The following is a 27,210-nucleotide window of genomic DNA, read 5'->3' on the forward strand; positions in this document are numbered from 1 at the left end:
GCCACGCCGCGCTGCCCCTTCCTTCTCGGTCCCTGGTGCTTGCGCCGTCGCCGCCTCTCTGCCGCGAGCCTCTGCCAGTTTGCGCTGAGGGCTGCAGCACCGTCAGTCGTCGCGGCGTCGCCCCAGCTGGCCGTCGCATGCGCTGTCACCTCGCCTCTGCAGATTGTTGCGTCGTCGGTCGTCGCACTCGAACTCGCTGCTGCGGGATACCTGCCTGCCTCGCCGTCGACCGTCGTGCTTGTCCTCGCCGCTGCAGGCTGCTCGTCGGCACACGTTTCGTTGTCCTAGCTCTTCTAATCTCGATGTCTGATATCTTGCCCTCTCCAGCTCGCGAGCCAAAACGAGCTAGCTCGAGCTACTGACCGAGCCGAGCCGAGCTGCGTTTTCTGGTCGTTTATGTTAAGGAAATGATATGCGAACAATCGATAAAAAACAATATATCAATTATATAAGACATGAGATTTAACGTGGAAAACCCTTCCAAAACAGGAGAGAAAAAACCACGGGCGCCAGCCAGCAAAATATCTTCACTATATCTGGGGAGTTTATATCGCCACACAGCGGCTTACATGAGGTATATATATGGTGGAACCCTAAAAGGGATAACGATCCGTTTCGCGGGGGCTCCGCTGGCCTTTATTAAGTGCAAATAAATTTGTATCACAACTCAACAAACTCCACCTTGAGACAAATTCCTTCTTGTAGCATGAATCAATCCTTCATCCTGAACACAACAAAGACATAAAACACTTTCGGCGCCAAATAGCCTCTTGGGCTAAACCACTATACCAACTAAGCTTGAGCAAAGCTCAAACTTAGCACCGGGAATAGGCTTTGTCATCATATCAGCAGGATTATCATGAGTACTTATCTTGCATACTTTTAGCTTACCTTGCGCGACTACATCGCGAACATAATGGTACTTGATATAAATGTGCTTTGTCCTTTCATGAAACATCTGATCTTTGGTGGGGCATATAGTACTTTGACTGTCACAAAATAAGCTAATGTAAAAATCAACTCCACAAAGCTCAGCAAATAATCCTTTCAGCCAAACTGACTCTTTACATGCTTCAGCAATAGCCATATATTCTGCTTCAGTGGTAGATTAGACAACAACAGGCTGCAATGTTGCCTTCCAACTCACAGCACAACTATCAATGGTAAACACATAACCTGTGAGTGACCACTACAAGAGGAACCCCCTTTAGCAATACATATATGTATTGCAAAAAGTGAAAATAAGCATTGCTAGGGTCTGTATCAATGCATTTAATATGCGCTATCAATGCATTTAATATGCATTGCCTATGCTGCTGTTGCTAGCACCAATAACAACACATACACAATCGTTGGTAACATGTAAGAATAAACGTTGCTAGTTAGCAACAAAGTAAATAGTTTTCAGCCATACTTGTATGCGTTGGTAGTTTCGGTGATGAACAATTCTATATAATCCTTGCAACGGCTATAATCAAGTTGCACCAACACTTATAAGTATTGCAATATAGGCAACTATTCATTCCAGCATGCCTTTGCACAATTATCTTGTTGGGTTAGAGGCACATAAACTCAAATGATGTACACATGAGAAAAACCAAGTCATTCATAAAACTAATTGTAATTAAAGAGAATTTTTTGTATTACATGGAAAATCATCCTCATAAGTCATGACATTAAATTTTGTTCAGAACATCATGCACAAATGTAAACTAAACTATAGAAAAAAAAACATGCATCTGAAGTTGCCACTATCATTGCCACCATCTTCCATATTACAGTCATCATCATATTCACAAGGGATCTTTAGATGACAGTTGTCCACCTTGCAGTAACCATATTGCCCCAGATCATGATCCATTTATCTTGTCAACCTGTAACAGAAAAAAACAACCATTGATACAACATTGGAAGAAAGAAGACCACATCTAAAGAAATTGAGAAATAGCACCGTACAAAAATTGCTGGCCACGCAATATCAAGTTTTACGACATTGCTAATAATTTTGTAGCCTTTGTATGGCCTGATCAATTCTTCATATTTTGCCAATGGAAAATGAACATGCACCATCAAGTATTCAGTTCCTAGCTCAACACCTGCAACTTTGCGTGTTGGATCACAGCTTACAATTGAAGCAACAGCCACATTCTTATTTCGATTTTTCCAGCTTTTCAAGAATACATTAGTTCCAATCTGGTGCATAAATATATGTCCATGAGCATTATCTCTACATAAAGAGCAATTAAGTATGGAAAAGAACATCATATTAAAAGTTTTATCTCCAATGAATTGGCATCCATAATGTTCACTATGTTGCACTGTTGTTTATGTACAAAGTTATTTGGATCAAGATTCAATAATTTAACTATAAAGTACAAACATATTATACCAAATAGAATTCTATAGCTTATCTTTATATTAGGTGGCTCCAGAAGTAAAAATTTACCTTATAAGCATTAGAATTATTCTTCCCTTGTTGCATGTGATCATTCTGGTTCATGTTTCCTTTATTCTGCATGGAATATCAAAATATTGGCACAAACTACAATAATCTAGTTATTTTTATAATTAAACACTGTGAGTTCCAATCAATAAAAAAGTGAAGACTAGCCTTCACACAAATAATCTTCCTCTGTTTCTCAAGGTGATTTTGGCCATAAGTTTGATTGCTCTGTAATAAAATAAGACATAAGATTGTAATGAACAGCTACAATAAACGTTGACAGTTGCAAACAATATCGAGATCATATAATGCTATGTAGTGAGTTCGACATAACAAATAAGAAGAGAATGACCTTATATATAGTAGATTGCTTGGTTGGTAGTTGCAAAACCTTGTTCTGAACATGGATATTTGTGTCCTGATGTGAAAGAGAGACAATATTACTAGTTAGAAAATAGTGCAACTATTCCCAGCTAAAAACAGTGTAATTTTTATACTTTACTATAGCATTGTTTTCATGCTCAATCATATTGTTTTGATGCTCAACCATAGAATTTTCTTGCAAGGGACCGTTAACACACACTCTCTAACAATAGTAGAAACCAAATGGAGATTCATACCATATATTTATGAAGCACTGTACAGTAAAACTTTAATATGGTTTACCTCCATTGAATTGTCAGCGATAAAGTTTGTTGTGCTGCACTGTCTTTTCTGTAAAAATAAGAATTGTTTCGATCATGAGTCTGCAACTTAACTGCATACAGTCAAAATAAATGTTGAAGTGCTAAAGCAAAACATAAATCTGTGCACAAAGTCAATCCCTTGCAAAATATAATAGAATAAACAGTACAAACCTTAGGAGCAGCAGTTGGTTGGTTTTGGCCTAGTCTAACATGGCTCTGAGCATTTTTTTTCTCTTTCTTTATTCTGCAATGTAATCAAAACTACTAGTCAATCATACATGCTATATTTTGTAAAAAACAGAAATTTATAGACATGATGAATAAAAAATAACCTTGGATGCTTCAACAACTTTTCGTGCATTCATCACATGGTTTTCCTTGTTAGTTTTTTTTTTCTATAGAAGAAGGTAAAAAAACATTACGAAAACTCTAAGACATGGATTGTTTCATCAATTGTTGCATTAGAATAGCACAAACATGGTGAGTTGCAATCAATAAAAAAAATGAAAACTAACCTGTGCAGAAATAACCTTCCTTTGTTTCCCATAGTCATGTTGTTCCCAATTTTGTTTGTTCTAAAATAAAATGCATAAGATTATGAACTATAGTAAACAACCATAGCTACAAACAGTACAAAATCATATAATGTTAAGTAATCATGGTGGGTTCAGAATAATAATATAGTTGGTAAGACAAGTACCTTGTCTTCAACACATTGCTTGGTTTTTGGTTGCAAATCCTCATTTGGAACATGGCTCTGTATATTCTGTTTTGAAAGGGACCATATATTCTCAATTACAAAATAGTGCAACTATTCCTAGCTTTACAATAGTGCAATTCCAGTATATTACCATCATATTGTTTTCCTCCTGAACCATATCGTTTTCCTCCTCAGCAATACAAATTTCTTGCAAGGGATGGTCAGAATACACTCTCTGTCAACAGTAGAAAAGAAAAGGAGTTTTAGACCATATTTTTTTCCAAACTATATAGGGTAATCTTCCATAGAGATACATACCCTCCTTTTCGAAATAGGGCCATCAACACTAGCTTCTTTGTTTGTAGATACTCGATCTAAACCTCCCTGTAACACCAACTAGGTAGGTTAGATACATTCAGTGAGTTACAAACATTTTAGGACAACTTCTTCAAATTCTCACCTGATTCATTTGTTCTTTTTCCAACTTGTTTGTCTTCGCTTTCAATTCCAAAAGCTCAGCATCATGATTCTGGACATGATTTTCGATCTTTTCCAACTGCAGTCTAGCAGCCACAACATCTTCACTCCAGTTATCATCCAGTCTAGTAACATTTATATTCTTTAAGCGTCAGGAATTTGGCACATCGAGAACTTGTTTAGGCTTTGGAACTAGTCCAAGACCATGCACATGCCCAGGCTTGTCATCTCCAAGTATTTGGTTCAATGCATCTCCTTTCCAAGCAGTCCTTCCTTCACTAGTGTCTGCTAAAGCTGGTTGTTCAACTACAAGTTTCTTCAAATTATCCTAAACACAGGAACAATATGAATAGAACATATGAAAAAAAGTTGAAACTTAAATTATCTATAGTTTAGATTTGATAGTATACCACATGCCCATTTAGATTCTTGCCAGTTTTGCGCTTGTGTGTTTGGATGTACACAATAGCTCTGTGAGGATTCTTTGCAGGATCTTTTTGTCTCTATGGAACATGTGAACAAATCATTAAATCCTACACAGTCTATATAGGATTGGAATGGAAATTGGACAAATGCTATTCCAGGACATGTTTTACCATCTCTTCTCTTGTACGAGCAAAACTATTTGTCCCTGCTGTGTGTAATGCCTTCTTCTTTCGACAATTTTCCTTGTTCTGCTTGCTTATTTTCTGTTCTCGTATCATAAGAGTTAGCAAATATACATGAGCACAACATTGTTTAGTTCAATTGATAGTCTCATTTGTAAGAACATCACAGTAGTGAATATGCAATGCCTATATACCTTCGATTTCTCGCTCATCCAATGATTGATAAGAGCAATCCACTGGTCAGGAAGCACATCAGCTGGGACATTGTTGCAATTAGCTTCTTTGCTCTTATTCACATCAAAATACTTTTCTTTTAGTTTTGCTTTATGTCCCCTCCATCTCTCTCTAATTGTTTTTAATATGAATTCTTCCATCCGAGGAGCATAAAGGAATCTCATCTGGATACCAACAAAGAAACTCATCTAGGGATTTTGTTTTTCTCTCTCTCTTTCCTATTAGAAATCTCCAGTCTGTGTAGCTTAAGCTACACAAAGTACCATTCCTAGCTACCATTCCAAGAAATTTAGACAAAATTCCAGCTTCATCTCCTACTGCCTGGTTGAGATCATTGCACTGAACCACAATCCTAAGCCTTTTCGGAAGGTTCCAAATATCTTTCAGTTTTGTCTTCCCACGTGTTTCAATTGTTCCATTTTCATCTGTTCAATGTTAAATTGCAAGGATAAGAAGAATAATTTCATTATTTCTTACCATCAAGATTTAGTATTTACCTCGAACATTAATTTCAACATCATCATCAGATTCTTCATTGCCTTCTCCAGCATTCATACTAGCATCGTCATCAGTATCTTCATTGGCTTCTCCAACATCGTCATTAGTATCTTCATTACCCTCTTGAACATCACTACATATTGTTTCTTGTTCAGATGGTGTGGCAAGCTGTTTAGGGGCATTTTCTTCTGCAATGTGTTCCTCTGACAAATATTCCTCATGGCTTTGAACAATGCACCGCCTTCTACTCCTTGCCATATCTGCTGCACCAAAACAAAAATAGCATAAACCTATGTATTGCAGTTTGAGTACCACTTTTCTCTACTGCTCTAGAAGAATAATTTCAGAATTGGCTAAAACTTTAGGCATTTTACTCTACTGTTGTCCAAAAAAGTACCACTATGGTTTGTATTGATGAGAAAGGTGCTAGCCTACAGGTTATTAGATACCTCTGTTAGCTAATGAACAATTTTCAAATAGAGGTGTCAACACATTAAAAATTGAACAATAAATTTACCAATTCCAATTTGGATTTATTTGCCAGTCACTAATTCCTTTGTCCATTTTAATTGGCCAACAATTTGAAACAAGTAATTGATAGAAAGAACAAAATTTAATTTGACGCAAGGAGATAAAATGCATAGATGGACAGTGAACGATCAAAAGCAAAAGTGGTTTATTCGGCTAGATTGCAACATCCAGGACAGAGGAATATAAAAAGATCACACATTGGATTGCTTACTGGTCTGTTCTAGCCTAATAGGCTCTGTCACCTAGGATTCATCACTGCATCTGATCCAAAACCTGCATACAGAACATATATATCAAATTAGTAATGTAGTATAGTGCTGAAATGGAATTAGGCCCGAGTGTGATTTGGCAACACAGCTAAGTAGTGAAACATGTAGGAACTAGGAAGGGAGGCGGAGATGCAGGAGCATGGCGGCAGGGCCGTGGGGTGCGCGGCGCGGTGTAGACGTAGGCGCTGGGGAGGCAAAACCGCACTAGCGCTGCAGTGCACGGCCACCGGGCACGAGGCGTCGCCGCGTGGCCCTCAGCGGCCGTGGGGGAGCTCGCCTGCTCAGGGTTGTTGGTCGGCAGGGAGGTGTAGGTAGGTGCATAGGATGGCAGCCAACACAGATTGGGAGAGGAGTGGACACGCGGAGCGGAGAGAAGAAGAGAGGGGATAGAGTTTCGTTGGAGAAGAAAACCCACCCACGATCTCTTTGTTGGAGAATGGAGAGAGAGGGGATAGAGTTTTTCACGGGCAATTAGATTTTCTTGGAGGGATAAAATGGAGGGAATAAATGGCGCGACAACGAAAGACGTGAGAAAAAAAAATATTGAGACCGAAAAAAATGGAGGGAGAGCAAAATAATTTAAGCTCATTTTTTTTCGAAGGAAAGATTTGGAAAATAACGTGAGACTGAAAAAAAAAAGAGGGAAAGAACGGAGCGAGAGCAAACGTTTTGTCGGAGATAAAAATAATGTTAAATTCAGACTGGGTAGATTTAAGCTCAATTTTTTGGAGGGAATGATTTGGAATAAGACTGAAAAAAGAGGGAAAGAATGGAGGGAGAGCAAAATAATTTGCGCAAATACACAAAATGTTAAATTCACATCAAGTAAATTTAAGCTCGATTTTTTCAGGGCAGATTTAACCTCCAGTTATCTAATCTAGTTCAGCTAATTTATTTTTGTGCGGATCAATAAGAAGTAGTTATAAAACTTCATAAATGCACTAGTAAAAATTATTTTCTAGTAGTACAAACCGCGTCATTGCTGACTCGGTCCTGAGAGACCGGATAAAATCCGGAAGTAACATATTGTTTTCTTAAAATAGTAGTTAGTTATTTTATCTTAGCACGACCGAAAAATCACGTGCTTTTTCATTGTCGACCCGGTCTAGACAGACTGGATGAAATCCAGACGTAACATATTGTTGTCTTAATAAAAAAGTAGTTAGTTAATTTATCCTAGTACGACAAAAAAAAAACCACTTGATTTTACATTGTTGACTCGGCCCAGAACATATTTTTGTCTTAAAATAGTAGTTATTCAATTTATCTTAGCACAACCGAAAAAACGTATTTTTTTGTCAATCTGGTCCGGACAGACCGGATGAAATCAAGACGTAACAATTTTTTGTCCTAAAATAATCGTTATTTAATTTATCTTAGCACGACCGAAAAACTATGCGTTTTTTCATCATCGACCCGGTCCGGACATACCACATGAAAAACAGACGTAATATATTTTTTGTCTTAAAAATATAGTTATTTAAATTATGTTAGCACGACAAAACAATCACCTGTTTTTTCATTGTCGACCCGGTCTGGACAGACCGGATAAATTCCGGACGTAACATAATTTTTGTTTTTTCATTGTCGACCCGGTCTGGACAGACCGGATAAATTCCGGACGTAACATAATTTTTGTCTTAAAATTATAGTTATTTAAATTATGTTAGCACTACCAAACAATCACTTGTTTTTTCATTATCGACCCGGTCCGGACAGACCGAATAAATTCCGGACGTAACATAATTTTTGCCTTAAAATTATAGTTATTTAAATTATGTTAGCACTACCAAACAATCACTTGTTTTTTCATTGTCGACCCGGTCCGGACAGACCGGATAAATTCCGGACGTAACATAATTTTTGTCTTAAAATTATAGTTATTTAAATTATGTTACCACTACCAAACAATAACTTGTTTTTTCATTGTCGACCCGGTCCGGACAGACCGAATAAATTCCGGACATAAATAATTTTTGTCTTAAAATTATAGTTATTTAAATTATGCTAGCACTACCGAAAAAACACTTGTGGTCCGGACACCGCAGATTAAATCCAGATGTAACATATTTTGTCTTAGCCACGTGTTATTTCGTTGTCGACCTGATTCGGATAGACCGCGTGAAATTTGGACGTAACATATTTTTTTTCTTAATAGTTATTTAAATTATGTTAGGACGAGCGAAAAACCACATATTCTAAAAATATATTTTTGGATGGTTTATTTTAAAATTTAGAAATAAAAAAGTTCAAGAAATTTTAAAAAATCTGAGCCGACAGAATTTAAAAAGTTTTAGGAATCGCCAATAGAGAAGAAATGAAAAATCGTCACTAGAGAAGAAATGAAAAAAATATATGCATTTGCTAGTATTTGAACTGGAGTCTTCAATTCAGTAGAAGCAGCCAAGTACCACTAGGCTATGTCCACTTCACGTTGGAGAAGTCTGTTTTATTTATTTATTCACGTTAGGTGCCATTGACAATGTAAATAGTTTTCTCCAGGTATTTGTATAAGATGGAAATAGAATAACACAACACAGATAGATGCAAAAATTATAGTCGGCCATTCCATTTTATCATCATATAAACAATATGATATCTTATATATTGAAAAATAAGATCTAACCACCAATTCTGTATATAACTAATGTAGAACATTATTACACAAAGCATATATGCAAATAAAAAAAATGCATCCATCTGGCTCAATCACTTGGACAATCCAAGGAAATCTGCTAATGACACAGTAAAGCTATTGTGGTGAAGAAGCCTTGATCCCAGTAAATCTCCATCCAAAATTACTACCATAAAAATAAAGAGCTCGCCAAGTGAGGATATCAACGATATAAGGAAATCAGTGATAATGGACAGATAGATAGAGAACAACCTTCATAACCTCACCTTTAATTAGTTACCATGTTATCGACAATTGTTCCTTCTATATCTCTTTGGACCCATGTCTGACCATTATGTGCATTGTCAAATAGCTCCCCAAGATTACTGACATGATATGGTTCACATTCCACATCATTCCGCTCTTCGCCCAGTTCAAATATATCTCTGGGTTTCATCTTCCTTACAATAGACCACCCTGGATTTAAATGGTCTTCAATGTAAAACACTTGGTCGACTTGATTTGTAAATACAAAGGGCTCATGCTCAATCTTTTCACCGGTATGAATTTTATTTGAGAAATTCACAAGTGTGCAGCCAAACTTATCTGTTTTCACTCATTTTCCTTTAGTTACATCGACCCATTCACATTTAAACAACACAACTGAGAAATTTCCATAGTAGTCTAACTCAATTATATCAAGTATCCTTCCGTAATACATGATATCACCAAGGACAGGGTTGGTATCACTCGCGGACGTGTAGCTCGATGTTTTTGCAGTCACAACAACTCCACTATTTTGAGTCACCCTGTCATAACGCTTTGATCTGAACCTGTACCCACGGGTATTGAATGCTCTATGTCGTTTTGCTACCTCAATTGGTCCACGTGCCAACCATCTAATATCCTCATCAATGCTATCGATACCTCTTTGATTCTCCAACTGCAAGATCTACACAACACCAAAAGATGCATTAGTTTTACTCATATTTGAAAAGAAAAATCTAAATTTTGATACTTACATGATCTCTGAACCAATTAGGAAATTGTTCATTTTGCATGTCCTCAATGTTTTTTGGAGTTAACCTTTTGCGCTTATTCCTTTTTAAATCAGCAACATGTTCTCTGCAAAACAAATAAACATAAAAGGCTAAGCAAAACACTTTATGCCACATATAAAAGAATACGTACTTTAGATATGGTACTACAGCATCACAGTTGTATAGCACATATCTATGGGCTTGCAATTTTTCTCTATCAGTTAAGGAGTACACCGATGGTTTTCCCAATGGTTTTCCTACTGGAGGAAACAAAGTGGATTCTTGCCTACTCATGGGAGTCTCAAACTGATCTGGTTTGTCATTATTCCTTGATGGTAGGTTATGCTTGGTAGGGAAACCTTCCAAATATCGTGAACAAAATGCCATACACTCAGCTGCCAAATATGATTCTACAATTGAACCTTCTGGACGCGCTTTGTTGCGAACATACGACTTCAATTTACCCAAGTACTTGTAATATATATACAAGACACAAAATTAATAAGTTACGACTATATCATATGACATATGACAAATATTATAAATTGTATACTAATATATTTAATAAAGTACCTTTCAATAAAGTACATCCATCGATAGCAAACTGGCCCAGCAATCTTACATTCAGTAGCTAAATGGACGACCAAGTAAACCATAACCGTGAAGAATCCAGGAGGAAATATCATTTCCATTCTGCATAATGTGATTTTAATTGCTTCTTCCAAACGGTCAAGCTCATCAACATGAAGAACTTTTGAACATATTCCTCAAAAGTAAGCAGATAAGTCAAACAAGACGGATGTGACATCATCGGGAAGAATACCCCTCAAAGCAATTGGCATAAATTGTTGCATTAGAACATGGCAATCATGTGTCTTGAGCCCATGAATTTTTCCTTCGGCACAGTTTACACATTTGGATATATTTGAGAACAGCCATCAGGAACTTTTATATCCCGAAGAACTTTACAGAACAATTGCTTCTCGCTTTTCGACATAGTAAAGCTAGCAGGTGGCAAGTAAAACTTGCTTGAAGTTCTTTGTTGTGGATGCAGCTCCTCTCTAATGTTCATTTCTTTGAGATTAAGACCAGCTTGGAGATTATCCTTTGACTTTCCTTCTAAATTTAGAAGTGTACCATAAATATTGTCGCACACATTTTTTTCTATGTGCATCACATCAAGATTATGCCGAAGAAGATTGCCATCCCAATAAGGTAATGTGAATAGACTACTTATTGCCTTATAAGTTTTTGACTTCTTAAAATCACCAATAGCATTTATTTCATCCAATACCGGACGCCTAAGTTATAGGCTCTACACTAATCTCTGTGGTTCCATCAAAAGAATTTCTATCAAAACAAAATTCATGATTAGGTGGCAAAAATCGACGATGACCCATAAAACAAGATTTTTTTCCCATGTGCCAAACGTTTGGACCACAAGGCGGGCATGCAAATTCTCCATGCACCATATGTGAAGCAAGCATTCCTAAAGCTGGCAAGTCATTTATAGTCCATAGTACAGCTGCCCTCAAATTAAAAGTTTCATCTCTAGATGCATCATATGTGGAAATGCCATTGAAAAATATGTCTCTTAAATCTTCTAGAAGTGGCTGGAGGAAAACATGAATGTTATCTCCAGGACTTTTGGGCCCAGGAATTATTAATGGCATTAGAAGATTAGGTTCCTTCATGCAGAGCCATGGTGGAAGATTATAAATTACTAAAACAACTGGCCAACAACTGTATGTAGAGCTCAACATACCATATGGGTTAAACCCATCTGTAGCTAACCCAAACTGTATATTACGAGAATCAGATGCAAATTGCTTGAACCTTTCATCAAAGTTCTTCCATGCCGGAGAATCAGCTGGATGTCGAAGCGCACCATCCTCTAAGCGCTCTTCATCATGCCAACGTGGGAGCGATGCTGTTTCTCTGCATATGAACAATCTTTTTAGCCTATCCTTTATTGGAAAATATCGTAAAACTTTGCTTGGCGTTGCTTTCTTTCTTTCTTTCTTCGTTAACTTGGTTTCTGGCTTTTTATCTTTCCATCTAGAAGCCTTACAAGTTGAACAAAAATCATCATTAACCTTATCTTTCCAAAACAGCTGACAGTTATTGGGACATGCATGAATTTGTTGATAATCTAGACCAAAATTTGAAACCACCTTCTTAGCCTCATAAAAGTTTTTTGGCAATTCTTTTCCATTTGGAATTGCCATGTGAAGGATATCAAGTAGATCTCCAAATGATTTATGACTCCATTTGTTCATGGATTTCATATTGAACAAAAGCACTAGCAGAGATAAGTGTGATAGTTCACATCCATCCCATAAAGGCTTCTCTGAATCTTTCACCAGCTTATAAAATGCTTGAGCTTCTAAATTTGGCCCATCAGTGTGTGTACACGATGAATCTGCATGATCACTCATAGGCACATCGTCAAACACAGTCCTAAGTGCATCATTAATTAATTCGTGCATGTTAGCACGCATATTTTCATTGTGGGGCTGTGGTTGCTGATTCCTAGTTTGCTCCTCTGAAGACTCACCATGAAAATCCCATTGGTCATAACTCTGAAGCATTCCATTGCACACCCAATGATCATAAACATCATTTTTTGAAAGTAGCATAGTATGTACGCATGTTCCACATGGACAATAAATCTTTGTATCCTCCGACTTATCTTTGTATGCAAATTCAAGAAATCCATGTACTCCAGTTAAGTACTCATCAGAACCTCTAGGGTAGCGCAAAAGAATCTTGATGGTTTTTAAATCCATTTCGACCTGTATAAAAAAATGATATTTAAGATTCTTGTAGATAATAACAATGACAAGGAATTGTCTCTTATGATAATTTTTTGAAAGTAGTATAGTATGTAAGCCTCAGTCCATAAACTGTAAAAACAGGCTATATACTACTTGAAATTAAAGCAAAGAAAATGGATTCTCTCGGAGAAAGTGAATATTAAGGGTTAAAATTTACCAAGAAAGTATATATATAGAGAGAGAGAGGTGCAGCACTTAAGAAAAACCCAGGATGGCTGTAGCTTGCAAGAAGATGAGATCAAGCAAATAAATGAGACATAAATGTTCTAATTTCAAAATAACTGTATGGAACCAAATACGAAGTATAATAACCATCAAACTTCATCCGCCAGCAGCAAGTATCTCGACATAATCAAATTTCATGCACTGCTATATAATGTATATACACACATATCCCATTCAACTTCAGTCCATCATTTTTATGAAGACATTTCTAATAATTTATCAAACAAATACACTAATGAAATGAGTGGAGCAGGCCGGGATTAGGCTCAGACCTTAGTTCTGCAGCCTAGCCGTTGACTACCTTCACCCGCGTTCACCCCGTCAGCGGACACGGAACAGATCGGGGCACTGCCAAGTGGTGAGACCTCCGGCGATTGACTGCGGGGTTGAAAGTCACGACGTTGATGGAGGATCAGCGCCGGGACTATTAAAGGATAGAGAGAATGTTTTTAGTACAAATGATTCAAGGTTAAACATGAGAAATAAACTATCAAAATTATATTATCATCCATAAATGTAAATTAGTCTCTTGAAAATTCAGAACTTAGTTAATTCCTTTAATTGGAAAAGAGGCAACATAAATGAAGGGGATCATTGCTTTGGTCTAAATCCAGTGAAAATATTGTTAGCACAAATTTATTTAAAATCCTATAGGCATGGCAATGTAGAGAAACAGATTGGTAATTGTTTTATAAACAAATCCAGCGGCATAACATATTGGTGTAATACTTTCCTACTATTGACTACTACCTCCGTCCTATTATAAGTGCAGCCATGGTTTTTCGTACCCAACTTTGACCGTCCGTTTTATTTGAAAAAATTTTAAAAAAATTTAAAAACATAAGTTACGAGTAAAGTACTATTCATGTTTTATCATCTCATAACAATATAAATACTAATTATAAAAAAATTTTAAATAAGACGAACGATCAAAGTTAGGCGCGGAAACTTATGGTTGCACTTATAATGGGACGGAGGGAGTACAACTTTGCTTGATTAACAGGGTAGCAGAAAGTTTCTGCGGCATTCAATAGAATGCTGAATGTCCATGGTCTGCTCGTACATGGCATGAACTAGTCAGAATATCATGTTCAACTCAATAGCTAAATAAGTTTAATTGGTGTTTGCATCATTGATAATGCCATATCATCGAACAGGTTCAATGCACCAAAAATCTTTTAGCACTATGACAGAAGATCAGGCCCATCAGGTAGCTATCCCATAGATAATGTGCTATACGTAGGAGTTCGAGAGAAGCAGTTGAGCCTCCAATTCCAAATACTGTCTTCGGAGGCTGGGGTTGGCAGTCGGCAGCCCGACGAAGGAGGCCGCGGCCGGCGTCGCTGTGCCCGGTGGCGGAGGGCGACGGCGGCGCGGCGCAGCGGAGGGGGATGGCGGAGCGGCGCGGTGGCGGAGGGGGACGGCGCGGCGGCGGAGGGCGGCGGTGCTGCGCGGCGTGGCGGCGGAGGCCGGCGCCAGCGGTGCGCTACGATGCGAGGAAGAGGCGGAGCAGAGTTGGGGTCGAGGAGGCGGCGCTGGGTTGAGCCCACTGGGCTGTATTTCGTTCACGTATATCGTTCTGTTGGTTCTCATTAATTAAATTACTAATATAGTATAGTAGTTATGCCTACGTATAAACACAAAGCATAACAATACCAGGTCGTTACGTGACTGGACGGAGAGCACTTTTTCACGAATGTTGCGTCTCTGTTTCGATTAACACAGGCCGATTCGTTTTTTTAAAAAAAAAGATAAACTCGCTTGATTTTTTTTTTAAAAAAAACAGCTCGCCCAGTACACAATGTAAATAAACAGCTCGCTCAATTATTATTATTTTTAAAGAAAGCTTGCTTTAGTCCAAAAGTTTTTACATGGCAAAAAACCAACTCACTTGATGATTTCTTAAAAAAAAACCAGCTCGCTAGATGTCCGAAATGTAAAAAAAAGAATATCTCTTTCAATTATTTTATAAAAATAAACAATAAGTTTGCTTAGTCCAAAAGTTTTTACAGGGCATTGAGACCATTGCAACGAATGTTATCTATTGTAAAGTGGACTCAGGCATTGCAAGATACTCAATCTCTGCAACACATGTTCTACAACACATATTATCTATTGCAAATTAGGCTCACCCACTAATAAGCGTTGTTAGGCTCGCATTTTGGCAACGCATGCTTAATGTGTTGCCAAGTATGTATTGCTAGAGGGGGGTTCCTGTTGCAGTGGACCTTCTCTTATCCAAATCTGCAGCAAAATCTGAATCCACATATCTAACAAGCCCCTTATCAGTCCTGTCAAACTTCAAGTAAGCATTAGCTGTGCCTCTAAGATACCCGAAAATCCACTGAACAGCTTTCCAATGTTCTTTACCAGGATTAGCCATGTATCTACTAACCAAACACATAGCATGAGATAAATTTGGACGGGAGCAAACCATGACATACATCAAAAAACCAACAGCACTAGAATATGGAACTCTAGACATGTATTCTACATCGGTGACGGGCCTCTGCACCACTACAGCAGAAGCTGGCTTTTATTAAGTGCAAATGAATTTAGATCATAATTCAAAAGTTTAGATAACGAGCCGTCTAAACGACTAAACGAGCTAGAGCGAGTCAAGCCGAGCCGAGCTGGCTCGGCATCCACCCCTAACCACCAGCGAACCAAAGTACCCAACAGCCGAGTCCAGCGCAAGGCAGCTCCGGATTCATCGTGGTGTTTGCCACAAGCAGGTTGTCGTGCTCGGAGGGTTTAACAAATTGTATGGTGGTGGGGTTACACCGTCACCCATCAGTTTGGCTCACTACTGCATAAACTCTAATCGGTTTCCTAGTCAGATCTAATTTAGCGGTACCAATGCCTAATAGCATAGGTACTGGTCCTAAGTATATATGGGTGCTGGTTTTTAAATTAAACCGGTACATATAGGTTTGTCCCGTAGTGGCCGAATGAACTATAGATGCCTCTTTTTTTGTTAATAACCAGAACCTAAAGTATTGGTGCCGGTTTTGTCTCTAACCCGCACTTAATAATTGATAATAGGTGCCAGTTTTGCTTTAAACCTGTATCTTTAGGCTGGTACCTATTTAGAATTCCGTAGTAGCGGTGGTTACCGCGATAACTACGCGGTTATCGCGAGATATACCATGGTTTTAAAAACTGAAAAGGTTACCACACGTGATAACCGCGATAACCACACGGTCTTATAAATCTTGGTTTCTGCGATCTTGTAAAATATAACCATGACAAACAATAGATCAATCCGGAGTTTCAACCTAATCGACCTAGCGGCCAACATCGCGAATGGGCTAGAATTGAAGTTTTCAACCGCACCAGCCTTTCCTAACCAAATCACAATGAATTTATGGGCATGTAATTTATACCCTTTTCATATAATATCATTGTTTTCCTTTTTTCTAAAAAAAAGCTCATACTACTATGCTTATATACTTATCTCTATAAATGTACACACATGTATCATACATTATAATTACCTCTGAAGATTAGACCAGTATATTTTGAGATTAATGACGCCGCTATCGATGGATACATGGTTTACTACTAAAAGAATAATTAACTACAAATACGAGCACTCGTGCTAAGTCTTAGGACCTGCAATCAGGTGAGTAGGCTCCATAATAAGTAACCTAATCAGTTGAGTTATGATCACTATGTTTACCATTGTTTTTTTTCTAATTACACATTTAATATTAACATAAAAATATTCTTAGTGATATTTTTGTGCATATTTTAAATTTTTATCTATTTAACAAGTGAGGAAGTATGAAAAGAAAGTGATAAATGTTGGCAAATAAGAAATAATACAAAATGATGTAGTATTTGAGACTCAAACGATCATGTTTCGAATCGTGGTCAAAAGGGAAAAGTAAACTAAAATGGAGAATACGCTTTGGTGCGTTGTCAACAGATTTTTCATGATGGATTTATTAAACCGAGTTTATATATGACATTATTTGAGGGCACAAAAGAATTATTTTTAGAAAATCGGTAAATTGATTTTAAAAAGTTTTATGTGAAATACCAATGAACACTTTTCTTTAAAAAAAATTGTACATGAATACGATGATAATCTGTAAGCTACTGGGGTATGCGGTTTCTATACACTAGGTGATTCCTCATGCTTTGCTGCAGGAATTACTAAGTAATATTTAATATATATTTTCGACAATCGAGCTAGGGTAAAAACAAAAAAAAAATAATGAAATGTGTGGGTTTATCAATACTTACTATAAAACAAAGCACACGCTTTAATGTGGAACATATTATAAAAATAATCAATAGATTTGTTAAAATATTATACAAATGATATGAGAGGTGATGATTAGATATAATTGTATGTTGATTTATAGAATTAAATAAATTGTAGACGATGTTGTATGTATGCATGAGGTTAAATATATAACTATTGCTATTGCTAGTGGGTGATGATGTGACTTTTGGACATCAAGATGGCATCATCAGTATGCATAGGCGGCGATCACGGGTTATGGATGGTGTGGATCTCTAATTGCTCTCTGCTTTGCGATTTAATTAAAAGGTGAAACGGATTAGTGAATCACTTGTGCCGTCACATACACAAAAATCGCCTTTTAATTTCCGTCCTAGGAATAGCATGGTCCCCAGCTAGCTAAAACTCAACGTCCACCCTCTTTTGCTCCTATGCACGGGTTATTTGCGTGCTACTTCCGGCGGCGCACGGCGCATATGTGTAGCCTTTTTCCGATTAGAGAAGATACACACACTACAGCTTTCTTCCGACTTCCGAATGCAGGAATGGAAAACAGTTAATATATACCCAGTGAAAAGAGAGAAATTTTATAGAAATGTGCACGTAAAATGGATAATTGTAAAATACATGAAAAAAATATATGAATAGGTGAAACCCCCCCCCCCCCCCCAAAGATAATATAGCTTTGCCACTGTGAATAACGATTTGGATAGACTGAAAGAAATTAAAATATATAAATTTGGATTTGAGAGATAGACATAGAAACATATTCAAGATGTTAGAACTCATGTTGACTTTTCTTAAAATCTTTATGAAATGAGGCATTCCGAATCAATTTCATCGGATTTTGAAAGCCCAATCTTTTCTTCCAAATAACCAAATAGAAAAGAAAAAAAATCTATGTATGTAGCATTTTAATAGTATATAATTCCTCCATCCAAAGGAGCCCCTACATGTTTATCAGAATCACGCATACTCATGAAATGGAGACCAGTAATATCTGTGAGCTCACTCTAAGTTTAATTTTTACTGCTTAATTAAACTCCTAAAGTGCACCCACACGTGTGTAAGGCGCCAATCAATCGAGACTTAAATTCTGTTATGTCAAGTCATTCACCCCCTAACTTGAACAGCATGCATGTCAAACTAAAAGTGATTTCCCTATCGCACACGTGATTGCCGTTGTGTGGTTATCTAGCTACTCTCACGGGACTTATGTCATTTTAGATAAGGGTGAAGTCAAACTTTAGAATATTTGATTATAAATCATTTTTAAAATATTTTTCTGTTAAATATGATGACTATATGTATAGATTAGTCATAAAAAGTACTTTAATAAAATCATATATTTGTTACCACTTTTATTTTATACATATTATAATGAAAAATAATGGTCAAAGTTATTTTTTTAAGACCGTGCTCTTATCCAAAACGACAAGTATTATCAATCCGGAGGGAGTAATTTCTTCATAATCAATTAATTTGGTGCCTATAGTTGTTCTATTGCTTGAGAACCATAATAGTTCCTACCAATTTCAACGGTTTTCATAGTTGGGAGATATTTTCTGAAAGGTGTTGAAATTTACATTGTAAGCCCAATAAAGTGAGTGACCAAAAGGTCCAAAAAGGACAGCACCTTTTAAGTAATTTAATATGTTAGTTTGATGAAAGAAAATGACAACACCAGCCTTTTAAGTCTCACATTTCACAGCTAGCTGAAGTACCCATGAAAGTTCTTGTAAGGACTAAGGAAAAAAAAATTAGCAACAAATATAGAACTTCAGTTAAGTATGCATATTCAGAATTTGATTCTGCATATTTTGCATTTTAGTTTGGTCGTCTCCTGGGTTCAGAAAACCATCCGCTGATTGGAAACCGCGCTCTCATTTGATTTTGTCAGCTTTCACATAAGAGTATTGACAAATATTGAAACCCTTAGAAAAATATTGAAAATCAGAATTTTTATTAAAAAAAAGTAAAATTCAGCTTGATTTTCTTTCAAATTTAACCGGTTTCAGAACGTATCGACCGGCTCCCTCGTCCTAACCAATTACAATATATCGTACTCTATTTAATATCTCCACCTTCATCTCAACCTATCACAATTAAACTATTGCTTATTCGATTCCATTTATTTTTTCTAATCTCCACAAAAACGTCAAAATTAAATGCCATATTTTGGATGGAAACATAAAAGAACTCCCATTTCACATCACTCACTAACTAAAAGTGCATGATAGTAATTAAAGTCCAGTCCTTTCCTCGAACGGTATATTAATTTGTTCATTGGAACTTTTCAAGATGACAGGATGCATATGTAAATTAAGCTGCAATAATCCATGCATTGACAGCTAAATCTACGTATCTCTAATCAATAAACCGATAACACTCTCCAAGCTCTCGGGAGCTTAATTAACAGTTGACCTCACACACTCATCATCATAATGCTAATGCATGCTCACCTCACACACACACTCTCTCTCTCTCTAGATAATACTAGCAAGAGTCACGCGCTACGCTGCGTGCGTACGAAAGAATGTTTGAAGCTGTGATATCATAATCAAAACAACGTGTATATAGTTGCAACTTTTAAGCATTATATATCCAAACATTATCTAAAAAAGCATTATGTCAGAAGCATACTTACATATGAATACACATTACAACTATATATCACCAAGATTTAAATATGAATATAATCCGTTTGCTCAGATAATTGTTTGTACAAACATGCTCATTTACAGAAAAATAACAATCACAGAGGACAATGGTGCTTACATAATGTGAGGGTATAGATTAGAGAAGAAACAGTGTGACAAAAGGAAATTATTAGGTGATCAGAGAATTTCAACTTTTTTATCATAGAGATCTTCATCATTAACTAATTGAATCTTTCACATATATATATAGCACTTCACCGCAAATAAAATTTTAGTGCTTAGTTCTGTAAAAACAACAATGCATCACATTACGTACTTGCAACAGTTTAGTACAGGAAGTGATACCTCCTTTGCATAGTGCCACTGAATACTAAGGTAGCCCCTACATAATCATGTCTAAGGGCAGGCATGCTTGGATGTCATCCATATATTGCTACGTGATGAGTATATATGGCAGGTAGAACAAAACACTCATCAAAGAAACCATATTGAAATATCTGTCTTCCTAGAAGGGGGCAAACAGAACATTTAATCAATTAAATAAAAAAAGATTAATGAAATCATATCTTGAAGTCAACTCTATAAGAATATTTTCAAAACAAATAATCAATCTTGAAGGATGGGTCATTAGAAAATTCCAACACCATACAGAGCTGGAAAAAACAAAAGCAGGAATAATGTTTGTATAGAAATAACATCCCACTGCGTCCTTATTAGAACATATGGCATGTCTCATCTAAAATTGTTTGAAGTGCATATAGCTTTATCACACCAATAAATTAAAATAAAAATTTATGATCAAAGAAGAAAAGAGTACCACATAGCTAGAGATATGGAGGCTTGGACCTTTGGGGTGGCACATATGTATTGTCATTCTGTATGGACTAACAAATCAAGCGAGGATGGTACTATGTAGGTTAGAACTTAGAAGTACCTATGGCTTTAATCCTTTCGGGTAAATAGTAGAGTGTCGTTGAAACACCCTGCAAACAACGCTAATCTATGGAATTAATGTTCCATTAAATATTCAATATTAGTAGCTTAGAAATGGTTATAGTGGAAGAAAAGGTGTTAGCTTGTTACAATAGAGCCTGAACTGATTTAAAAATGTAGTTACTGTGGTTTAGTAAATTTCTTACCAATACTGAAATCTTCAACGGAGAGAGATTTTTTCTGCTAGATGTGCAACATACTTTGTGATTACTGTCTTGACTTATAGAGCCAACATCAGCCCACTTTATACATTAAGATATGACTCGTAGAATAATGGAGTCTCCAGATATGAGGATAAAAGACTTGCGCCATGAAATCATATCATTACCTTAGTATTGGCACAATCATCAGTCTATACTGAGTCCTAAAGACCTTTTGGTTTGTGTCTTAGAAAAAGAACTGCACGATCCAAATTTAGGGGTCATATGCCAAGTTGCCAGGTCTACAGATAATTTTTTATGATGTATGCATCACTATTACCAATATAATATTGTCTACAAAGGATATCATCAATGCATGTTTATTTCTACTGTGTGTAAAAATATCGAGCTCAACAAATTCAAAAATAAAATATGATTTGTTGCATTGGGAAGGAAATTGAGGCAAAACCTACTCATAGTATAAACATTATATGCTATCATGAAACAAAAACTAAAAATATGTGATAAGAAATCTGAAGGCCACATATATCACCAAGAGAAGACAATAAGAAAACATTCATACCTCCAAACAGAAGCACAGAAAGGTGGCTTCAGGAAAGTTCCATTGCTGCAAGAAAACTCGCTGACATATTCACCAAATGTTACTCCCTGGTAAACAATGAAGGAATATTGACATTACTACACAATTCACTCATTAGCATCTACTCCTACAGGAAAAGGGCAGCGGAGCCAAGAACATCAAAACTTGTACTCTCCAATAACTTTGTATGTTATGAAGTGCATATCTTGGGAAAGTAAACCATAACTGCCATGTAGTACCATGCCATATACTCATATCTACAATCTTGAATCAGTGTAACTGAGAATAACAAAAAATCAGAATTTTTTCGAAGCATATGTTCTTGTAGACCAAATTTGTTAGGATTCCAGAAAAAATTGGCATGTACATGAACCGATGTACATCAGGATTTCATTATGAAGCTAAGGACCATGTAAGAATCTTTAACCTGTACATCCCTGACAATATTCTGTCATTATTAGTGAGAAGTTATCTACGCTGAAGTTAACTGACATAAAAGAAATATATAGGACATTATAATTAACAAAGTTGCAGGAACAAATGTATTTTGAGAATGAACTTAGATTTGCTTCTAATAATTTTACTGGCGACACCCCAATTATTTATTCCTCTTCTTACAACCAAGACACACAGGAGTCTATTAGCCAAAGATAAATTGAATGGGAGGAAATTAGGCTGCCTACCTAGTCGCTGATGGTGCTTTGGACGATGATGACGAAGGAGCAGTAAACCAGCGCAGCACAGGCCCTCATGCTGGTAATGAATCAACGCTGGCAACTTTTTTTTTTTGAATCGAATGCATGCAACTTGCGGCGGCAGCAAGGCCCAAATCCATGCCGAGGCAAGGGCTGGGATGCAGGACAAACACCATCAGGTCGTATCGATTCCACCATGACTCGCTGACTTTGAACGATGGAAAAGAAGAGGTGCAGAGGAGGAAGGAAGGAAGCACAGCGTGGAGGGGAGGGGGAGCAGCGGAAGCGGTGCACCGGGAGGGGAGGAGGGACGGTGGAGCAGGCGCACCGGGAGGGACGGAGGTAGCGCAACAGGACGGCGCATCCGCCGCCAGGTCGCGCGAGGGGAAGGGAGGAGCGACGCTAGCTAGGGTTTATGTGGGAGCATCGGTTGAGGAGATCTGAGCCGTTCATTTCTGTCTCCCCGATCCTACGGTGATGAAACAGCCGCCACGCTGGGACACGTGTACAGTTGGATCCCTGCCTCACCGAGATCGGATGGCACACGCGAATTTGGGTGTGTGTGTTATTTCACAAAATATGACGGGTTTTTTTTGAAAAAACATATGACGTGGCGTGCCTAATTTCTCAGCGATCCTATGACGTTTAAGTAAACCAATATATGTACTGTCCCGAATGCAGTGTAGGAGGTTTAAGTTGGAGTTCACATCATGCAATGATTTTGCACGAAAAGATCATCATTGATCGATCCTGATTGAACAGGACATGTAACGGTCTAACCGTCACAAGATCGAGCAACACCTAATTAAATTCATGGATATATGTCTGAATGCCTCTCGAGTAATTAAGTGCGTTTCGATCTCACACTCTCTCTAACTGTCACTCACACACACGTTTGTCTTTCAGAGAACAAGTTGCAACAAGCCCTAATCTGCACTTAAATCTGTCATTTTCGTTCGGTTGCAGAGCGACATCCAAGTTGCAGTACTTACCATGCACCTTTAGATATGCCTATAAATTGGATCAGTACTTGATGCAGTAGGCATATGTAGTGGTAGCTGCTTTGATTAATTAGCCAGTTGGGTGTCCAAAATCATATCGAAATTTAGCTTAATTGACACGAGAGAGATCAGAGACAGGCATGCAGATCATGGCAGTAAACACAAGCTTGGAACCAACAAATTGCTTCCTGCTGCTGTCCAAGGTATAGTCGTCACACTATAATTAGTACCAACTTGTTTTGCGTCTTGTAAAAATTTGTCAGAGTTAATATGAAGTCAATCTTTTAAAATTTTAAAAATAAATATATATGCAAAGCTACATGAAATTTATAAAGTTAAGCTAATATATATATTTAGAGTATTTCTTATTCAAGAAACAATAAATTTGAAGTATATGAAAGATGGTGAAATATTGATGCAAATCTGTGTCTCTATTTCAGAACAAGGATCAAACTGAGCTGCGGCGATCGTACTCGGAATACTCGAACACCACCAGAGCGGCGGATCATCTCGTCGCCGGCGCCGGAGTAGTGGCAGTGGCTTCCTCCGGCGGTGCCTCCGGCGGCGGCGGCGGCGGCAGCGGCTCGGACGTGGAGACGACGGTGCGGTGCGCGTGCTGCAGCGTGACGGAGGAGTGCACGGCGGCCTACATCCGCCACATCCGGGCGGCGCACTACGGAGACTGGGTGTGCGGCCTCTGCGCGGAGGCCGTGCGCGAGCGGATGCGCGGCGGCGGCGGCGGCGGCGGCGTGGAGGCGGCGCTGCGGTGGCACATGGAGGTGTGCAGGGACTTCAACTCGACGACGAGGCTGAACCCGAAGCTGTCCCTCGCCGGCTCCATGAGGGACATCGCCAGGAGGAGCTTCAACCGGCGGACGACGGCGTCGACGTCGGCGGCGGCGACGTGCCACGACCAGCTCCGGGCGGCGAAGACGATGGCGAGGACACTCAGCTGCCAGCAAAGGTTCTTAGCGTGATTGTCATTTTATACCCACGGCGCCATGAGTATTAATTTGTACTCCCTCCGTCCCTAAATATTTGACGCCGTTGATTTTTTTAAACATATTTGACTGTTCGTCTTATTCAGTAATTATTTATCATTTTCTTATCATTTGATTCATTGTTAAATATACTTTTACGTTAATATATAGTTTTACATATTTCACATAAATTTTTCAATAAGACGAATGGTCAAACGTGTTTAAAAAAATCAACAGCGTCAAACATTCAGAAAAAAGGGAATAGTATCTTCCCGTACTGTACATTTTGTAATGTTTAGATAGGTCGTATATTATGCATATGCTTGATATAGTTTACTTAATCTGTGCAACCTAGTATAGAACATAGTATAGAATAAGACACTTTCTAGTACTATATATCCACATGTTTGTAGTACCAGGAATATCTTATGGTGTATTATTTCATTTCATTCCTCTTTCAGATATTTACAGGTCATTTAATTAGCTTCTGTAGTAGAGTACATATGTAATGATGATAGGTGCATGATGTTTTGTAAATAAGTGTTTCTGAATCTGTACTCAACTCTTGCCTATGTCTATCTAATAATTGGCGGTTGCTGGGTTACAAACACGCTGTGGTGTGCAAAGTCCATCCAAAAATAAGTTCATTGCATAGCATATACTGGCGGAGAAAAAAAAACTACATACATACATAGGGCTGAATTAATGGGATCTCAAGTAGTTTTAAAAATTGTGGTACTTTTCAAGACTATAGGCTCTGTTCGCTCCAGCATGTTCCCAACCGAAATAGTGCGCACGGAAAACGGAATGGTCCATTAGCGCGTGATTAATTAAGTATTAGTTTTTTTTTTCAAAAATGGATCAATATGAATTTTTAAGCAACTTTCGCATAGAAACTTTTACAAAAAACGCACCGTTTAACAGTTTGAAAAGTGTGCACGTGGAAAACGAGGGAGATGAGTTGGGAAACTTGGGGTAAGAACACAGCCTATGGGCATGTTTAGATTATCTGGTAAAATTTTTCACCTTGTCACATCATATGTTCAGACACATGCATAGGGAATTAAATATAAACGAAAAAATTGATTACACAGATTGCGTGTAAATTGCGAGACGAATCTATTAAGTTTAATTGCTTCATGATTTGACAATGTAGTGTTACAGTAAACATTTGCTAATAACGGATTAATTAGGCTTAACAAATTCTTCTCGTAGATTACAGACGGATTCTATAATTTGTTTTGTTATTATACTACGATTAATACTTTAAATGTGTATGTATATCTGATGTGACACGCCAAAACTTTTCACCCTGGATCTAAACACGACTATAATCAATGGGAATCATGGAGTTAGGATTTAATGGAGCTCAAGCGCGCCTAACTGTCCCATGCTTAATTCTGCCCCTGCGTATATAAATTATGTACGTATATATTATAACATATGCGTATAAACATTTGCATATACATATACAATTATATATACACGAACTCGTAAGGAAATTAATCGCGTGATGAGCCGCGCGCATTAGCGTTTCCATGCTGTCTGGGCCATAGGAGTTAATTACTGGGTGACTGGCCCGCGATGAGGAAGATGGATGGAATAAGTTCACTTCACGTCCCTCAGTTGTATGATGAGTGTGTGTGAGGTCCCCTAACCGCAATACCATAAATGTGTACCCCTGTGCTATATAAAATTGTCCAAAAAAAAGTACGATGACAGTATAGATGCATAGTTTCGCTGACATGGCATCCTAGTCAGCAAAAAATAAAAAAATAAATATGTGGGACCCACATGTACGTGAGAAGGAAGAAATGTGGGGCCCATATGTTAGCATCATTTTTTTTCCTTTCTCTTTTCTTTCTTCTCATTTCTTTTTTCCCTTCTTCTTTCGTTCTTCCTGCAGAGGGGGAGCGGCAGCGGTGGAACACAGTTGGGCTGCAGATGGGCTAAGTTAGTCATGTTTCAATCCTGGCCCAAACAAGCACAACTAGCAGCATATATGAGCAGCAACTGGAAGCACTTGGAAGCATCAAACATTTGGAATCGGTGATGGCAGCGACTTGGGTGGCCGGGCTTGGCACCCTTGTTGATCTTCTCTACCCTTCCTCTTTCTCTACCTGTCTAGAAACTACTATAACCTTCTATTCCGTTTGTATTCCATAATTTCTCCACCATCAATTCCACACCGATCTACCATTGTTTTGTATTGGATACTACCTACTGAGGTTAGAGTGTGGGTTTCTGACAATTTGGTATCAGAGCCTCACGATCCGTGGGATTCACAGTATGGAGGCGTTTGGGGAGCACTTGTATCACTCAGCATTGCAAGAGGGAGGAAAATTTTGGTAGGGAAGATGTTCATCAGAGCAGTGCCCATCACCTGTTCAATGAAATGTCTAGCCGATATGGGGTGTCCGAGGGAGATGTTCTTCACGTCATGAACGAGGAGATGTTAACCAGGGATGAGGCAATCCATTGGTTACTAGAGGACTTTGAGCTGATGGAATCCCAGCGCAGATTTGATGATAAACTTGATCGGTTACTACAAATGTTTGGTGTGAAGGAAGAAAGGAGTGAGGCCTTTGTGAAGAGAGAAGAGGAGTCCTCTGCCAGCATCAGGGCAACCACCACCTTCGACCTTGCCTACTTTAGTGCCCACCAAGTGTTCGACGCCGGGACCAAGCTACGCTACCACCAAGGCAGTGCTCAATGGCACTCCTACT

The 27,210-nt window shown here is 38.0% G+C and overlaps 3 protein-coding genes and 1 pseudogene across 11 annotated transcripts; 1 reads left to right on the forward strand and 3 right to left on the reverse strand.

Annotated features, from left to right (window-relative positions):
* Window positions 1–1,605: 1,605 nt before the first annotated feature.
* Window positions 1,606–6,845, reverse strand: LOC4338062 (uncharacterized). Of its 9 annotated transcripts, none has more exons than XM_066310612.1 (18): window positions 6,389–6,845; window positions 5,646–5,906; window positions 5,109–5,573; window positions 4,903–4,995; window positions 4,717–4,809; window positions 4,290–4,634; window positions 4,148–4,213; window positions 3,981–4,064; window positions 3,830–3,895; window positions 3,645–3,704; window positions 3,462–3,524; window positions 3,301–3,373; window positions 3,110–3,157; window positions 2,796–2,861; window positions 2,612–2,671; window positions 2,447–2,512; window positions 1,957–2,193; window positions 1,606–1,874 (listed from the first exon to the last, which is right to left on the reverse strand). In XM_066310612.1, exons 11-18 carry the CDS (start codon window positions 3,488–3,490, stop codon window positions 1,851–1,853), a joined length of 603 nt encoding a protein of 200 aa, XP_066166709.1. In that variant the 5' UTR covers window positions 3,491–3,524; window positions 3,645–3,704; window positions 3,830–3,895; window positions 3,981–4,064; window positions 4,148–4,213; window positions 4,290–4,634; window positions 4,717–4,809; window positions 4,903–4,995; window positions 5,109–5,573; window positions 5,646–5,906; window positions 6,389–6,845; the 3' UTR covers window positions 1,606–1,850. The 9 variants fall into 9 exon arrangements, 8 of the variants coding, with proteins under 8 accessions (XP_066166709.1, XP_066166710.1, XP_066166711.1 ...); XM_066310613.1 differs by having other exon boundaries at window positions 5,646–5,909; XR_010741439.1 differs by lacking the exon at window positions 3,462–3,524 and having other exon boundaries at window positions 1,957–2,096.
* LOC136356541 (uncharacterized) lies at window positions 4,115–5,904 on the reverse strand. The gene is made up of 8 exons (XM_066310569.1): window positions 5,646–5,904; window positions 5,425–5,573; window positions 5,109–5,312; window positions 4,903–4,995; window positions 4,717–4,809; window positions 4,522–4,634; window positions 4,290–4,431; window positions 4,115–4,213 (listed from the first exon to the last, which is right to left on the reverse strand). Exons 1-8 carry the CDS (start codon window positions 5,902–5,904, stop codon window positions 4,115–4,117), a joined length of 1,152 nt encoding a protein of 383 aa, XP_066166666.1.
* Window positions 6,430–15,545, reverse strand: LOC107281017 (uncharacterized; annotated as a pseudogene).
* An 8,013-nt stretch (window positions 15,546–23,558) lies between these two features.
* LOC107278662 (uncharacterized) lies at window positions 23,559–24,615 on the forward strand. The gene is made up of 2 exons (XM_015783460.3): window positions 23,559–23,707; window positions 23,945–24,615. Exons 1-2 carry the CDS (start codon window positions 23,645–23,647, stop codon window positions 24,479–24,481), a joined length of 600 nt encoding a protein of 199 aa, XP_015638946.1. The 5' UTR covers window positions 23,559–23,644; the 3' UTR covers window positions 24,482–24,615.
* Window positions 24,616–27,210: the final 2,595 nt, after the last annotated feature.

This window comes from Oryza sativa, chromosome 5, assembly GCF_034140825.1.
Source record: "Oryza sativa Japonica Group chromosome 5, ASM3414082v1".
Lineage (NCBI taxonomy): Eukaryota > Viridiplantae > Streptophyta > Magnoliopsida > Poales > Poaceae > Oryza > Oryza sativa.